The 18701-nt window shown below is 35.2% G+C and overlaps 1 protein-coding gene across 3 annotated transcripts in view; it reads left to right on the top strand.

Annotated features, from left to right (window-relative positions):
• LOC149533938 (ADP-ribosylation factor GTPase-activating protein AGD5-like) overlaps positions 1–18701 on the top strand; it is a 60666-nt gene that overhangs the window by 14512 nt on the left and 27453 nt on the right. For all 3 annotated transcript variants that reach the window (XR_016358131.1, XM_089807654.1, XM_089807653.1), the window contains exons 2-3: positions 1016–1074; positions 1866–1956. Coding sequence is in view for 2 of the 3 variants with exons in the window: in XM_089807654.1 (XP_089663780.1) it covers positions 1016–1074; positions 1866–1956 (150 nt within the window). In the remaining variant the exon portion in view is untranslated. The remainder of the gene's footprint in view (positions 1–1015; positions 1075–1865; positions 1957–18701) is intronic.

Here is an 18701-nt window from a genome sequence, read left to right as displayed (position 1 = left end):
GGATTTGGCTGTTGCGATAGCACATTTTTGGGTTGGTGATCTGTAGTGGCAGCTTGGAAAGCCTAACTGGTGGTCAGGATTTAAATTTGGATTTACAAAACAGGTGTAAGTTTTTGAGCTCTGTGCATCACAAGCTCAAAGTAAAAAATAGCTAAAGGAATCCATTTTGGAATGGTAAACATACTGGGAAATACAACTAAAGGATTGAAACAGGGCTGGATGCCTATTGATGTGAGAAGTGGAGCAGATGGAAGGAAACTACAATGACATAAAGAGTTAATTTGTTTGCAGTGGAACAACATCTGCAGAATAACCACAGCTTGGGACATGGCCATTTGGGCAAAAAAGAAGAAGGTTTGATAGTCTGCATGTTGCTGTCCAGCATAGTCTTTTGTCTTCCTGACCTGTGTATCTTTTTATTAAGTTTGTCTGTTGTGATGGTGTCGGGAGCTGCCCAAAATATACAAGTTGCTTATGGTGGAGGGTGGTCACATGTCTTCTAGGTTTTTTCAATTTAGGTTATATAAACAGATATATTTATGAAAATCAGGGCTCAATATAATCTTTTTATTTTGAAAAAACAATGGGTTAAAGATGCTATAGGGTGAAGCTTGTGCACAGGCTATCAACCCTTTTTTGCATTATTATTTTTTATTGACTGTCTTTTTGTATTACTAATTTTACTTAAGTTTAAATACAGAACTTTTCCTAGAAAAAAGGGCAGTTCCTGGGAACTTATTTTAAAATTCAGCTGAGTAGCTAACTTCTGTGGAAGAATTAATCATGATAACTACTGACTGAAAATTTAATGCTTTTCTAGATTTCGAATTTTTCTGAAGTAAAATGGTAAATTCATCAACATTTCCTTTGAATGTAATGAAAAGACATGAATGAGAGATTTCTTTTAGTCTTAACTTTGGTTAGTCTTGATAACTTGTTGTAAAGACAGTGGTTAGTTATTCTATCTGATTGAGCTTCTGTGGAGTTCACATTCATTATTATTGGCATGCTGCAGATACTCGAAGGACTTTTAAAGCTACCTGAAAACAGAGAATGCGCAGATTGCAAAAGCAGGTATTTGTTCGATAAATATGAAGATACTATTTTTCTTTTAGTGCCATATATATGATATTCATTCTCAATGTCTACAAATAAAAAAAATGTACACATTTTTTCCATGCATTTTTATTTTCTTAAATGTATATGTTGTATGCCATTTGGGCCAAATTTACTTATTTCACTCTGTCTAGGAAAAAATTGTTTGGATGTTTAAAGATGTTCACATAGCTTGTGTTTGGATATTTGCTAGATTAGCAACAAGCTAGGTGAAGAGAATTTTGAAATTTGAAACTATGCATGAACAGGAATCTATGCAATCCTAGTAGCTGGATAGTGCTTATATACAAGAGAATGTTCTTCATTTTTTCGGTTTCCTAGTGCTTATATACAAGAGGATGTTCTTCATTTTTTCGGTTTCCTAGTTGATCTTTCCTCTGAGGGTTGATTTGAGCCCCATGCTAAATTTGATTTTGAAATCTTTTATGATTTAGAATGAGATGGAGCACAACTCAGCAACACACAAGTTTTATATTTTTACACTCATTGAAGTGAACTTGATTTTAAATTTTGAGGATTATATTCTGTCTGTTATTTGAGTGATACACATTGCAGACTGAATCAAATAGCATGGGATCTTGTCTTTGTTCAATTGCATAGATTCTGTGTATGATCAAGCCGTGTACTGTTAGAAACAGGTTTTACACGTTTCAGAAATTTTGAATGTAAGCTCAGATTCTGTAAAACATGTTTACTGATAACTTAATTTGTTTTTTTAGAGGAAAATTTATATTTAGTTAATAATGCAGGGGACCACGGTGGGCAAGTGTGAACTTGGGGATCTTTGTATGCATTCAATGCTCAGGAATACATCGAAGCCTTGGGGTGCATATATCTAAGGTTTGAATTTTTGAGTGTCATAATTCCTCATTTAATCTTCTTTAGTTCTTCATTATCTAAATTTCCAAACTTCCTTTTTTATATATTTGCCCTTTTGCCTTCCCACATCTCATTGTTTTTGAATTTTTTTTCCATAAATGAAATTCATAACACAGTCCTGTTGTAGTGAGCACTTTACAATTGTTGATGTTTGATCACATTTATCATTTTATATCATCTTGCAAACAACCTGACCCATTGGTTAGTTTGCATAGATGAATTTGGGGTAAGCTGGCTATGGAATGCCCTTAATTTTAAAAAATAATCTCTTTGTATGACTAATGTTGAAAGATTGTAGAACAAATGAGCCTCTCAAGATTACTAGCATAGTTTTGTTCAGCTTTTGTCATGTTCGCCTTCCGGATGAGATGGCAAAGAAATATTAATTTCATTTAATGTTATTATGTAGCCAAAGAATAGAAAAACCTGAAAATCTGAAAGAAAGATAACTGCCTGGTTTATTGATATAATATTAAAATGTTGAGCCAAAAATTGGCTGGCCTCACTGACAATAAACTTTATCATTTTATAGGAATAAGTAAAGAGGGTAATGAGGAGAACCGATAGGGTTAGCAGCTACTGTCCTAAGGATACAGAAAACTATTGAAAGAAGTGGATGTCAACACATTTAGATTTTTTTCCCTATTTTCAACCCTCATTTTCAACCTTTGTTCATTCAATCCAGCGTATGAAAACTGATCATGAGAGTTTCAAGAATGACAACCTCTGAACATCTCTAGTGAAATTGGGCACAAATTCTTTCAGATTTCAGTAGGTGTTTTTAACTCTGAAATTGGATAAAATTCAGGAGTTTCAGCAGGTAGTTTAGCGATTAGGAATTAATATCATTCGAGTTGCAGTTCAGAAATTTTCTAGAGTTTGCAGATTGTAGGGGCACAGTTACAGCAGAAAACCATCCAATTCACTCTATTATTCTGAGGCTGCAGTGTAAAGTTTTATTTTTATCAATGTACTTTTGGCGAACATTCCCTCTGCTTGTACTCAGATACTAGACTTGCTAATCCAAGAACTCGTCATTTTTGGACTATACTAACCTAAATATTCATTTATTCATTTTTGTCAAATCTGGTTTGATATTGACTGTGATAGTTTGTATAATTTGTACTTGGCTTCTGAACTAATATTGATTGTTCTGATCTTGTAAAATCCTTGTTGGTGTGATAATAATGTTACATTGCTGAGTTTTATATATTTTCAAAGATTTATTGGCTAAGTTGCCGGTTCGGATTTTGGTTCGGATGTGGATTCGACATTTGGTTCAACATTCGCTCAATTTTTTTTGGACTGGGTTTGGGTTCGTTTTGGGTTTGTCAATAAAAGAATTAAAAAAAATAAAAATAAATATTATACTATGCAGACTAACTGTATTTTGAACATACTTTACATATTCTATTTATTTCTCTCTGCTTGATACCCTTGTTGGAAAGTATCATAATATAAACAAATAAATTATAATAGTAATTAAAAACAAATATAATATAGTGTTTAATTATACATTAGTAAATATTAATAAACCTAATATAATATCATAACAAAAGAATACATTTAATAAATCAAGCAGATTGGGTCTCACTTTTTCTTAAAACTGAGGCCCTCTTGGAATGATGAGTGTGCAAAGTCATTGGGCCAGAATTCTTAGTCTTGCGATCCTCGGGTAATCTTGCAGAATGCTCAATCTGGCCACTCTCTAGTAGCCCCCCACCCAAGCCCACAGATGGAACTCTTGGGAGCACCGCTTGGCCGTGATTCTGATGCTTAGCCGGATTAGATTGGATTATGATGATTGCCTCATACTTGTCAAATCTAATTCTAATATCCTTCCTTAATGGTCAATCTAACTTCAAAACAAAAGTTTGCAAGTGAATCCTCAAAAGATGTAAAAAGCAAACTCATGCCGATCAATGAACCTCAGGCTGATCAGTGAGCTCTGTATGTTCTGCAATATGGGCTTGTGGCTGAGACCCTACTTGCTTTTGTTGTTCAGAAGCAATGCGAGTCTTGCAATTTTGGATCACATGACCAAATTTGTGGCAATAGTTGCACTGAATTTGCTTATTCTTGGAGCTATCCTGAGACTGAGCAAATGATTGAGATGAGCCTTTATCCTTGTGAAAGGATTGGGCTGTAAATGCTGCTTGTTTAGAGGAGGATGAAGGAGAGCTTCTACAAAACTGTTGTTTCCAACGATCATGCTGCAAAAGTTTGGTGCACAATTTTGAAAATTTGAGGTCAACATTAGTTGCAGTAATACTGAGCATCTCAAACAAGTGCTCATAGGATTGTGGTAGATTTTTTAGAGTAATGACTACCATATCCTCTTCCTTCATTGTATGATCAATGGCCTCAAGCTGATCTTTGATGTCCTTTTTTTTGATTGGTAACATTATTATTTATTGAAACGTTGGGGTCACATCTAGGGGACCCCATCCCCTTGGTAGAACATTACATTGACCCCATCCCCTTGGTAGAACATTACATTTCTATAATCCAATGAATAGACATTAACACCACATTCTATTATATAAACCGCACAACACATCATATCATACCGATAAATTTATTGTAGTCAGTCAACGATGCCTTATCACTCCATAGCATCTTCCTCCTTATCCCTCCAAGGTAATTAACTACCACCTCCTTACATCTCCCAACGCTAATGACCAGTACTCCACCTTAGCAAGGCACGAAAGTGTGCGGAACAGAGAAGACCCGAAGAAGCGGCTCAAACGGTGGAAAGTGGATACACCTGACGAAGTGCACTGAAACTGCACACCAACTGTCGACGGAAGGAAACACGGGTATCAACACCCACAGATAAAGTTGGGCATCAACACCCGCAGATAACACTTGAAATGGGCAAACCACTAGGAATCAAACCAAAGACCTCTTGCTACTGAGGCTCGTGACTTAACTGTCACACTGCGGGGTCATCCCCGATCTTTGATGTCCTTAATCTTCAGAAGATGTTCCTGTAAGGACATGTGTTCATCCATAATAGTAGAGAATAGCTGATTCTTTAGAAAGAAAGCTCTGCTTTGGTCTGAGGTCTCGTGGAGATCCTTCAATGTGGTCTAGATCTCTGCAGTTGTCCTGCTAGACGACACTTGAGGTAACTGATCATCATTAATTGAAAGCTTAATGAGCATACCAACTTCACGGTTACGCTTATCAAACTTCTCTTGAGTAGCATCAACTATGGTAGGATGAGTCTCAATACCTAGAACAATCAGCTCAAGGCAACAATACTCCAAGATCATCACCATTCTCTACTTCTAGGTATTGTAGTTCTTTCTGTTGAATCCTTCATTGCTTTCTAGTAGAAGATTAGTGAGAGATGCCATTACATGTTTTTTGAAGCAAACCCCAAAAAATATTAAAGACACCTTGAAGAGAGCTCAAAAGAGATCTAAAAGGAATTTGATGTTAGATTTTGAATCGACAAACCCAAAAATTGAGGCACAGAAAATGATGTACCCAAAAAAAATTGAGATTGATCCAGTTGAGCTTATGAATAAACTGCAAGGAATCTGCAATTATTTTTTCTATACAACAAAGAATTTAAGGGTTTCTTCCAAAAGCCTACCTGTTTTTGAAAAAGCTTCAAAAAATTGTAGGTTTCTGTAAAAGAATGGTTCAAGCTGAGTGTCTAGGTGCAGATCAGAGACAAAGGGTTTTTAGAAACTGTAGATGGCATGAAAGCAACAAAGATCGACCAAAAAACAAGTTGAAAATCACAGAGAAACACGTTTTTTATACATCGTGAGTACAAAAAAAAAGGATCTAAAAAATGCAGACTGACTACTCTAGAAATCACAGAAAGAAGGCTTTAAAAATCTATGGTTGCAGGTTGAAAAAACATGTGACCAGAAAAACATGAGTTAGAATGAAGCAAAATGACCACGATTTAAAGAAAAAGAAGCACATAATCAAGTTGTGATTTTCAGAAGAATGATGTACATCCAATAAAAACGATTGCAAAAAACCTTGTGGATTTGCTAGTAGCAAAATGTGATTGACAGAGAGAACGGTTGCTGAGAAACCCTAGTTGGGTTCCAGATTTCTTGCAAACAAATTTTTGAACACACATAGGCGACTGTGTGCCTACTATACTAAAGATCTCTCTTGTGGTAAGAGGGAGTGATGAAGATTGTAGCTGTGATAGATATTTTTATCTCTGGTTTTGCTATATATATTGAAATTGAGGTAATATCTATGGATTGTGTTTAGAGCTAGAGAAGATATTCATGATAATATTTGCTATAATATTATATGAAGTGACATGTGTCATGTGAAGGGTCATGCATTTAGAAATATGAAGAGACCTTTGGTTTTGTTATGAAGAGTCCCTCAATTATATATACATGATTGCTTTATGTGTTGATGCTATTAGAGTTAAATCATTGCTTTATGTGTTGATGCTATTAGAATTAAATCTCTCGTTTTTTTGTCTCTCTTTTGTAAATTTATTTCAATTTCTAACGTTCATTCTTCTTCTATATTTCCATATTCTCTTTCTATTCAATATGGAAACTTTCTCTTTATGTTTCTCTCTTTAGAATGTTCCTATTTCTCTCTTTGTTTGCCATAGATTCTATTTCTCTCTCTTTGTTTGCTATAGAAACATTCTTGTTTATACTTGTATATATAGATCATTTATGATCTTTGTTTAATAACACATTCATTATTTTACCATAGTATTATATCAGAGCTATTTTTTTCAAAAAATAATAATTTTATTATTGAAATTTCCTTATTTATTTTTCGAAATACATCAACCCCATTTTAGGCCATTTTTGGCATTTTTGTGCATTATATATTTTATTGGGCATGTCTTAGTGACATGTCTTGGTGAGTCTAGCATAGGTGTACAAGATGCCAAGAACCCTACTCTTATCACCCGATTAATCATGGTAGGTCCCATTAGGTGCAAGGCAATGTTTGGTACAACAAAGAAGGCTTCTTCAAAGGAGAATATGATTTATGAAGTACATGTACACCAAATTGACACTATCTTTTTCCCAAAATAAGATTTCTATGAAGATTCTTCAACAAAAAAGGGGAATATTGATTTGTCAAAAAGCTAGGATTATAGAGGCAAATTAAAATTGTTTGGGATTAATTGTCTCAGGCTAAGTTACAGGGTTCCCTTGTTTGAGGCTGAGATTCTATTTCTGTTCGAGTCCAATGCTGGTCTATAGTTTGCCATTTGGTTCAACCCAACTTCTTGTGGGAGGAACCTAGATGCTTGGGCCACACTTGATAATACTTATTTACTAAAGTTCCTAGATTCAAACTCGGCAAGGCTGAACCAACTGGGGATAGAGGGCTCAACAAAGTGAAACAACTAAATAAATTTAGAGATTTTAAAGGATTTACATGCACCCTTCGTTGAGTGAATGTTAAGGACATCATAATATCAATAAATAGAACTAGAAGCTAATTTGATCACATACACAAGTATACATCAATCATATAGTATAAACACAAACTTTAGCTGAAGAAATAAGCAAACTTAGATATATAAAATTATAAATATTGTCAAATGTTTATAAAACTCATGAAATATGGAATCCATGACATCAAATATTCCAAACATATATCGCTCAGCCTTAGCCTCAACCTTAGAGGAGTCTGCACCCCTCTCACAAAGGTGTCTACGATAGGTCCTAGATGAATGAATCACCACTATTTGTGCTTGTGAGATGGCACTCTGATCAACATTGACTGTACTTGTGCTTGTGTTTGAATGTGCTTCAACCTCCTCCGCCATGGTGATAGCGTCAACCTCTCTATCCACATGGTCAATCCACTCAAGGTCCTTGTAAATAAAGATGGGATTCATAGGCTTAGTGATCCACTTAGATTTTGGGTCAGCCTCCTCTAGTGTGATCGGTGGGGAGTAACTATCCAAAATCTATCTCATTCTATGATGAAGGTTGTAATGAACAAATACTAGATCATTCAACCTCTCCACAGACAATCTACAACTCCTTTTTAAACAAATGTGCTCAAACATGTTCCAATTGCACTCACAACCTGAAGCATTGCATGGCTGGCTCAATACGTGGATGTCAATTCTTTGAAGGTTTTATGTTTTAGCACCAAACATTAGCCACCATCTATTTGAGATAAGAAAAAGAAAAAGAAAACAGTCTCATTTTCAACTTCAAGAATACATTATAAAATCAAAAAATCCATTTAACGCATATTTTTTCTTGGCTGCAATTATATTTGAGTGACTTTGCACATTTGACTAGTGAATATTTCCTTATCACATGTCTCTATCTTGCGAAGTGTAGTTACGATATCCATAGTGCTAGTAGATCCACTCTAACATTGGATAGAGTCCAGTAAGAACCTCGTCATCCACCTTGAAATTAGAATAGAAATTGTATGCCAAATTGAGGTAATAAGTTGTTGCATGGATTGGCTTGTGAGGCTGGAGGTGTCATCTCCTATCAAATATCATCTAAATGGGACGATACTTACTCTCATCTCCTTCATATACAAATCTAATGGCTTGCTTGTCCCTATCTATGCCCTCATAAATGTAGCCCATAGCAGGCTTTTCCCCATCAACATCTTGTAGGAGAACTATGAGGGGCTTAGTGACCATAAAATATGGTGAAATATTAATAGTAAGTGTGAAATAAAGAAAATCACAAACAAAAAGAATATAAATGTAATTAAAATTGAAACATAATGTAGAATTTATTAAAAATTTACTTGCACGATCTCTAGGATCAAATGAAAGACCAAGATAACTTCTAGAAGAGATTGAGAAGACAATTGCTTTAAGATGCAAGAATGATAATACTTTGACTAGATTCCATTGCCATAATTCATGGATAGATTGATTCAACCGGAATTATTTACAATGTAGACTTGTCTGCTTATATAGGCAAGGTGATAAGAGTTGATGATTAGGAGTAGATAAGTTATCACCCACATAATGCGGAATCACATGTTCACCAAAGGTGGATCATCGTCCAATGTGCAATAACGTATGTGTAATATATGGAGAATGATAATGTGATACAAGTGCTAAAGGTGGATCTCACACCTAAAATGGAATGTGATAACAACTATCACTATCTAAATTGGAACTTCTCTTGCACCATGTTCAAAAATAGGTGCAAACTCCTAGGTGTTTCATATGGAAAGTACTATGCAATGCATTTGCTTAAGTAAGCTTAAGTAAAGTGTAATTAGTGAATATTTAATTACACCAACAAGGTCCAAAAACATGGCTCATAAAAAATGGAATCTTCCACATCAATCCCTACAATGGTTGTAGCATAGGTTGAGGAAGTCTACTCACCATCAAATATGGACCCCAAAACTGCCTTTGACTACATCAAGGGTTTGAGAGTGATACAATTTGAGGCAAATGTTGTGATTCCAAGACAAGCCAACTCCTTCTGATTGGTATATGCCTTATTATGTTGAGGACCAATGCATGATTGTAGATAAACGTGCAAATGTTTTTGGCCTTATCAGCACAATCTTGATCCCTTCAAGCTTGCCAAAATCCTTCAATACTAGGTCATACATGGAGACCAAAAAATGCTTCCATCAAAAGTTTACTTACAAAAACTTAACTTGTTGCATTTTCCATCACCACTTGAACTACATTTTCTTCCTCCACTTGATCTATGATTTCCCTAATAGCCTCACTTAAGTGTGACACTTTTGATATGTGAGGAAAAACCAATGGACTCAAGGAACATGGTGGACCTTGACAATAAATCAAAATTAATGATAAATCAATAAATCCTAAATTAGAAAATTCAAATATTATTCACTAAATTGAATGCAAATTATTCAATTCATTTAGGGAAGTAGAATGATCAATCACCTTTGCAAAAACAAGAAAATTTAGGAGTTTCCTATTCCTCTTGTTGGTCCAACCTTTTGGCATGATGGTGTAACCCTTTTTGCTCCAAAAAAATTGTTGGTTGTGTAATTAAACTTTTAAATCATCAACTATTTCTAACAAAAATGGACCCCTTAACTCATCATAAGTAGGGGCTTTAAACCCCACCACGCAAATGGTTATCACATCTATCATGCCTTGCCAATAAGGAGACATGTTGCAAATAGATTAAATAAGATAATAATGTGTAATAGAATTATAAAAACTCATTAGACAAAATAAACTATAAATTTTAAATTTAAAACATTCAAATAAAAAGAATTGCCTAGTTGCAACAAATGGAACGTTGCGAAAGTACAGAACTTGCAAACTACTTCTTTTGCTGCATCATGGACCTCCTTACTCCAAGGCATGCTCTCAAACTAGGAGTAGTGTGTGACAAAATATAAATACAACTAGATTTCTAAACTCTAGGATCAAAGCTTTACCAGGGCCACTAGAAGGAGAGGAAGTAGACACGCTAGTACTAGTAGAAGTAGTGGGATGAAACTAAGACATGGAAGAACTCTACAACACAACTTATGGATGTGGCCAAGTGGGAACTTGTAGCAAACAAATTTTCTTAACTAAGAAGAGTAGAACTAGAATCTAAATTAACGTAGGTGTGAAAGTAATACATCAACTTAATTATCAATCATGGGAAATTAACTAAATTTAACATTCAACTGAAATAACTACCAACTGGAATAACTGTTTTCTATCATATTTACAGAAAGGAACTTAAATCATTATTTTTAATTCTATGATATTTGATATTCACAAGAGAAAGTAAATGCATAGCAAAGGATGGAGAAGGAACATACAAATTATAATTGGAGAGTCTTGAAATGGTTGTGCAAGCCTCGACTTTCGGATAAGAGGAGAAGCATTAGCTTAGGCTCAACCTCCCAACCGTAGACCATATCGATCCCCACGCTATCTTTTGATAAGAAAGACCCTCCCTACCCCAGGGCTAGGCTTGGGGCACTATTAGTCCAACCTAAGTCACAAGGTTCGAGTTTGACAATTATGAAGTTCAGAAAAAGTTCGACAAGGCAAAAGAATTCGACAATAAATTTGCCTTATATAATCTTAAAAAATATAAATATATGACCCTAATTCCTCACTATGGGAGGGTGTGCAACTTTGTAGAGGCAATTATTGAGTATAATATTTTTTTTACTTTTTGTTGCTAATAAAGAAAATTAAAATAAAAGAATAGCAATCTTTCTATTTAACCTTTTCTAATAAAATAAAACTTTAAATATTACAGAATTAAAAATGATAAAAAGGTATTATAATAATAAAAAAATAAAATAATAAAAAGGTATTATAATAATAAATAAATAATAATCATAAAAAACATACAATATTTTTTTTTGATCGGTAAACGGCTGAAACTTTCTATTATATTAATAAAATTAAAATAATTACAAGAGTTTCTCCGTTTTGACGGGCACTGGTAGGAAAGAACGAAGCAAGAAAACCTCCAGTCTAGCTTGGGACCGTAGTCCTATTCTTATACATAAATAAAAGGTGCATACCCCAGTAGAAATTAATCAAAAAATTACATGATACTTTGCGAGTTGTTATGCTTTTTAACTTTGATCTTTATGAGGAATGCAGTCTTGGATTAATTATCACCCTGATTACTACAAGACATCACAAACTAACCACCAGATAGAGTTAAAAGTTAGAGTAAAATCAAAACCTTCACATTAATCCATGGAGGGCTAGACAAAACCCGAAGGGTGCAAAAAATGATACTCAGTATTAAGAACGGTCGAAAAAGAGGAAACAAATCACTCTAGTTATCATATTCTAACGAGTTAAATTTAAATAGTATGAAATGTAAAAATGAGGGGTGTTAGAAACTTTAGGAGAAATAACGAATGATAGATCTAAGTGTAAATTTAATAATTATGATGTCCTTATTTCGATCTAAATTCAAGTTCTAAAGAATAGATATTAAAAAGCCTGAAAGTGCCAAATATTGCTTTGAAAGTGGAATGAGGGATACGCGTGAAACAAGGACAAACCCAAAAGGAAATACCAGGAAAGGAATTGCAGGTTGAATGCACAGAGGCCACCAAAGCCAACCCACAAATGATAAAGAAATGTGTTAACAAGGAAGGAAGAGTATAATGTATTCCATATAGCGACATTTACAACTGAAGTTGATAAAATATACAACAGAGAAAGTGTTTATGCTAACGGCTAAAGGACTGCTTATAAAATGCAGCCATACAACATACATATAATGTACTTTATACTATTGCTAAAGGGGAAAAAAGCAGCCAGGCTAAATTAAGTAAACTTAATCAAAATACAGAGAATCTATACCCAATACGAAACTGGGTCTGAATTATTCATCAAAATTGACCTAGTACTTGTACTATTATTATTAATTCTGTTTTTTGAAAGCCATAATAACTTCTGAAGCTTCATGGAGGTTTTTGGCCTTCGAACCCGGCAGAAATTTGTAGGTAGTCCTTCCTCTGCTGGATTTATCATAATTTGGGAGGCAAAATTCCACTGCTTCCAAGTTCGAGAGGTCCGCATCCGGATGGATGTATGCGTCAAAGGCCCGCAAGTAATTCAAAAGCCAATCTCTATCGGGATCTTCTATAATTCCTCTCCATCTTAGCAAGAAATGAATGCTTGCTTCCATCCTCGGCCACTCTCTAAAAATGAGAATATTGTCTCTGATGACCAAACATGGACGCCTAGGGCTACTTGCTAGCTCAGGGCTTCCCAATTCATGTTCCATATAAGCTTCGGGCAAGGGGATTCTCAGCTTTTCATCAATGTTGGCTACAACTATCTCTAGCCCTAGTAGTCAGCATGGGTCGAACAAATCGTAGCTAAGCCTAACAATATCCCATTTCTCAACCTTCGCCTTGGCAAGGCAGCCTACTCATTGCCCCAGGATATCGCTATTAGTTCTCCACGAATAATCGTAATTAAATACCCCCTCTCCCAATGCTCTATTGACTGCAATACGGCTCATGTCATCTATCGGCCTAAAAATCTTATTCCATCTTTCTTGTTTTACAGGACTGCAGAAAGCCATGGTACGGTTTTCGTGAGCATGATACAAACAAATGTTAGTATCCATAGGGAGGCTATATGACAAACCCGAGATCGCAAGATGTGAACTTCAGATCAGAAAACTGTTAAATATAGACTAAGGGGGAAGAGTCTAGAACCTGAAATGATGACACCATCACCCACAAGGGTTTGATTACATCACTTGATCTCATAATTAAGTGGATACTAAAGGCACGTGAGAAAGATATGCATCAAATTTTGGTACGAGGCCCGATTTAATGATAGTTAGGAAAATCATGAATACGTAGGATAGTTGGGGGTGAAAATTAAAAGGGAATATAATAAAATTATCCTAGCTCGCTTTGATTAAATAATAACTGATTTTCTCCATCTGTACCTTTGTTTGCTAGGCTATCTGCTTCAATGTTACCTTCTCTGTAGATATGCGAGAATCTTACTTCTTCAAATTTTTCTAATAGTTGTAGTGTTGCTTCTAGTTTGGAGTTTATGATCCAGTTTGGCGTTCCCCCTTGCCTAAGAGCGTTTAATATTATCTATGAGTCTTCTTTGATTATGATCTTTTTAATGCTAAGGTTAATACAGATTTTTAGACCTTCTTCTACAACTTCTAGTTCTGCCATGTTATTAGTCATTATGTCTAGCGGCTTTGCCCTTTTTGCTAGCTAGTTTCCTTTTTTTCCCCTAATTATACATCCTATTCCTGCCTTGCCTGGGTTGCCTCTAAAGGCTCCATCGAAGTTCAGTTTTTTCTATCCACTCAGCGGGGGGCCCATTTACATTCTTTCCTGGCTATATTATTTTTCCTCTTATCTGTGAGGGGAGGATTAATAAGGTGAGGACATAGTTTTTTAATCTTGGCATCCCATTCTGTGAATGATCCTTCTCTCGGTCTTTTGCTTAAGTCACTATTCATAACTTCCGTAATTGTGTCTTCAATTTTTGTGCAGATAGCTTGAGAGTTAAGTTCTTGATTTTGAAAATTACGTCTATTTCTTTCTTTCCAAATTTCCCAGTTTAAGATAGTTGGGATGATATTCCAATGTTTTCTATATACTTTATTGGTTGGGTCTTTTGGCCAACCAATTAATTGATCTTGCCAATTACTTGCTAGGGGGGCTGTCCAGTTGAGTTTGTTTTTGAGCCACCTCCAACATTTCTGTGTATATTTACAAAGGTATAGAAGATGTTCTGCGGTTTCTGCACTTTCTTTACAGAGAGTACATCTTGAGGGTCCTTTGATTCCCATTTTTTGGATTCTATCCGTTGTTAGGATTCTCTTTTGGATGGCCGCCCATAGAAATATGCCTACTTTAGGAAGCCTAGCTGAGTCCCAACATAGGTTGATTGGGAGGGTGCTTACTTCCCATCTCTGAGAATTAGTGATAAGTCTATACCCTTCTTTGACTTTATAAATCCCATCCTTTGAGGCTGCCCAGATCAATCTATCCTCTCTGTTTTTAACTGAAATTGGACGATTTTTAAGGATGTTTTCTAAGATCTCTTGATCTGCCTGGTTTAGCCCATAGTTAGCAAGAGATTTCCATTTCCAGCACGTTTCTGACTCAGTAAATTATTTGTATATAGTCTTTCACTTTTGCACCCCAAATTGACTTTAGGTGAGTTTTAGCTTCTAGGGTAACTTCTGAGAGATCTATAGGAGGGTACCCATTCCATGAATCTTCCTAGAACATTGCTTCTTCACCTCTTCCAATGTCCCATGTTAGATATTTGGTTATCAGATGCTGGCAATTTACTAAGAAGTTCCAAGCTATAGAGCCCTTCGGGGGCTTTCTAGTTCTGAATAAAGAGGCACTGTCTGATGGATTGAGGTATTTGTTATATAGGATTCTGGCCCATTTTCTGTCTCGTTCTTGATACATTCTCCAAACTTGTTTAGTTCCTCACGCTTCATTTTTCCATTCTAGATTTTTGATTCCTAGACCCCCTACTTCTTTAGGTTTGCATATTTTGTCCTAGCTGATTAATGCTGCCTTCTTTTTATCCTCTAATCCATTCCAAAAGAAATCTCCTAATTTCTTTTCAATTTTTTGGTTTATGTTCTTAGGTATTTGTGAGCATGAGAGCTGATATGTGGGTATAGCTGATAAAATGGCTTTAATTTTTGTTGTGCTCTCAGCCTTGGTCAGCCATCTTCCTTTCCGCATCTCAGTTTGGTTATCAATTTTTCTTAGGATGTGATCCCATCCTTGATTGGTGTTGCTACCTTTGTTTAGGAATGTTCCTAGATATTTAAATGGTAAGGTGCTCTTTTTAAATCCTAATTTGTTGCATATGTGATCTTCTCTTTCCGTAGGTGTATTTAAGAAGAAGATTTTTGATTTTTCTACATTAATGTTTGACCCAAGGCTTTAGTATATGTTTCTAGAATATTTTGCATGTGTTCAGCCTCATTCATGGAGTTGATTCTTGCTAAGATTGTGTCGTCAACAAACTGTTGATGCGTCGTGTTTTCCACATTATTGGTTACTTTACTTCTTTAATTTTGTTGTGGAGTTGCGTAGATTTGATTGCTCTTCCAAAAGATTCTGCCATAATGATAAAGAGAAACGGGGAAATAAGGTCTCTTTGTCGGATCCCCCTTGATATATTGAAGAAGCCTTCCAAAGTACCATAGATGAGAAGGGAAATTTTTGGGGTGGACATATATTGAAAGATGATGTTTATCCATTGTTTTGAGAACCCAAAAGTGTCGAGAGTTTTGCAAAGAAATCTCCAATCCACTTTATCATAAGCTTTTTGGATGTCTAGTTTTAATAGCATGAATGGTTCGTTGTTTTTGTTTGCCGAATGGATTGTTTCTTGGATGATAGAGATACCATCAAAGATGGATCTCCCTAGACCAAACCTTGCCTGTTCTTTAGATATGAGTTTAGGTAGAAATCTTTTAAGACGGTTGGTTAAAACTTTTGAGAATACTTTATAAATAGTATTACATAGAGCAATGGGTCTGAAGTCTCCTAGTTCTTCACTTATGCTTTTTTTGGGGATAAGCGCTAGGAAGGTATGATTGACTTCTGATAAGAGGGATCCTCCATTCCTAGAAGCTTCCAAAGCTTTCCATAAGTCTTCACCTAGGATGTCCCAACATTTTTGGAAGAAGAATGCTTGGAATCTGTCAGGTCCGGGGGATTTGTCTGGGTTAATATTGAAAAGAGCCTCTTTGACTTCTTGGAGAGAGAAGGGCTTATTTAAGATTCTATTATCTTCTTCTGTAATCAGCTTAGGAATAGATTTAAGCATTTCCTCTTCTTCTATTCTATTTGAGGTGTTGTAATTATTGAGGATTTCTTTAAACTAGTCAATGAAGATTTCTGGTAGTTTTTCTGGGTTTTCTGTTTGCTCACCTTGCAGATTTTTTTATTTTTTTAATATTATTACGTGACCTATTGTGTAGTGTGCTGTTATGGAAGAATTTCGTATTGTGATCTCCTTTTGACAGCCACTTCTCTCTAGATTTTTGCTTCCAGTATATCTCTTCTTGTTTGAGGAGGTATTCTTTTTCTAATAGATAAGTTTCATTATTCATTCCTTTTATGATAATTTCTTTATTTAATTTATCTAATTTTTCTTCAATATCTAGTTTTTCTTTAAAGATGTTTTTAAATTGTGTTTTGTTCCATTTTAGAATCTTTTCTTTTATTCTTTTTAAGTTTGAAATAAAACAAAACATTTTTGAACCTTGGAAATGTTCTTCTTGCCACCATCCTTTTATTTGTTCCATGAATGTTTTGCCCATAAACCACACCTTTTCATATTTAAATGGGTTCCTGCTTGGTTTGATCTGCTCTTTGATTTCCATTTTTACGGGGAAGTGATCCGAACCTGCCATTGGTAGTATTTCTACATTGATCTCTTTATCCAGGTTGCTTAGCTCTCCTTTTAGGAAGAATTTGTCTTGTCTTTCTGCAATACAACAAAGGCCTTTCCTTCTATTGTTCCAAGTATATAAGCCATTTTTTGTAGGGATGTCTATTAGGGTGTTCTTCCCAATCCATTCTTTGAAATCTTCCATAGCTCTGGTTATTGAACTTATCCCACCATACTTTTCCTCTTTATTTAATATGACATTAAAGTCTCCTTCTATGATGATGATGACCTCATTTGGTTTTGTATTAATGAATGAATTGATTTCATTCCAAACTGCTAATTTCTCTATTGATTGAGTAGGCCTGTAGACATTTATTACAATCGTCTGTATGTTTGATTTTGTGCTAATGACTTTGCTTCCCATCCAGTTGGTGTGGGTAGATATATCTTCTATATTGACTTTTTGAGTATTCCATATGATTCCAAGTCCACCTGAGGCACCCTGTGATTGTTTAAACTCTGATTTCCATTTTCCCCTGTTTTTGACTTAATTTTATGCCTTCTTCTTTGTTTAATTTAGTTTCTTGAATTAATATAATATCTGAGTCAAATAGTGTGAGATTATGCTTTATTAAGCGTTTCTTGCTAGGGACATTTAGGCCCCTAGCATTCCAAGTAGTGATTTTCATTGATCCTTGGGAAGGCTTTTCCCCTTCCCACCTTGTAGAATTTCGGAGATCTTAGTTTGATCCTTTACCTGTCCTGCAACCTCTCTCAATTCTTTTAGTGATTTTCTTCCTCGCTTCTGCTTGGGTTTTCTGCGATTAGGAGTCCTTAGTCCTTTTTGATTTATTGATAGACCTATCTTTTCCAAGTTTTGTTCTTTTAACACTTTTTCAGCTATATCTGAGTCTTCTCTTGCCTGTGTGTCTTCTGTTAGTATTTCTTTGAGTAGCATTTTATTTATTTGATAGTCTTCTGCTTCTGAGTTTTGCTCTTTTTCTTCTAATCTTAAGTCTTTGATATCTTTTCCTTTGCTAGGGCTGTCCCCTAAAACTCCTAAGTCATTCCATATTGCTTGCTCTTCATTTTGCAAATTTATTTGCTTTGTATCTGGGGTTGTTTTCCTTGCTTCTACTTTTGATTCTTTTCCTTCTTTGATTGGGTCAAACATGTCCTTACCATTGTTAGGAGTCTGCCAAAATTTGTAACTCTTCATTTTTGCTTTTTGCTTGATAGTAATATTGCTGCATTGAGCTGAATCTGCCGGTGGAATACTTAGTTCTTGTTTTGATGTCACCAATTTATTGGCTTCTTTTTGATTTCTATCTTGTTCTGATTCCTTTTCTTTATAGTTCTCTTGTTCCATTTGTTTAATACCTAGTTTTTCAACTTGGGCTTCTGATGATCCTTCTTCTACACATTTGGGCTGGCTATTATTACTTTTTGATGTCTCCTCTGTTTCTGGTATTAACATCCTTTTGCCTTTGTGCTCTGTATGGATGGCTTTTGCTACTATGCTTTGATCTATTAGATTGTTCTGTAGTAATAGGATCTCATGTGATAGCATATTCATTTTTTTGATGTTGAGTTCCATTTCTTCTATTATCTCTTTTTCCATATGGCAGTCCTTGCATTTTTTGAATTTGTCTAGCGAGTGCTGGTAGTTTGTGTTTGTCATCCATTCATTTTCCTCCTTGCCTTCTCCTTTTGAGTTCCCCTGTTGATGCTCCTCTACTATCTCTGTATTTTCCATATTTTGATTTTTAATATTTTCTGAAACTTTTTGGCTGTCTCTGTTATCCTTTTCTATTGATTTTTTTGCCATGATTTTCCCCTTTTCCTTGTCTGTTCCTTTCCTTCTCTTTAG

Source organism: Cupressus sempervirens, chromosome 10 (assembly GCF_028749045.1).
Source record: "Cupressus sempervirens isolate cs-2001-9-10 chromosome 10, ASM2874904v1, whole genome shotgun sequence".
NCBI lineage: Eukaryota > Viridiplantae > Streptophyta > Pinopsida > Cupressales > Cupressaceae > Cupressus > Cupressus sempervirens.
Note: the sequence above shows the minus strand (reverse complement) of the source record. Positions and strands in the feature narration are given on the sequence as shown.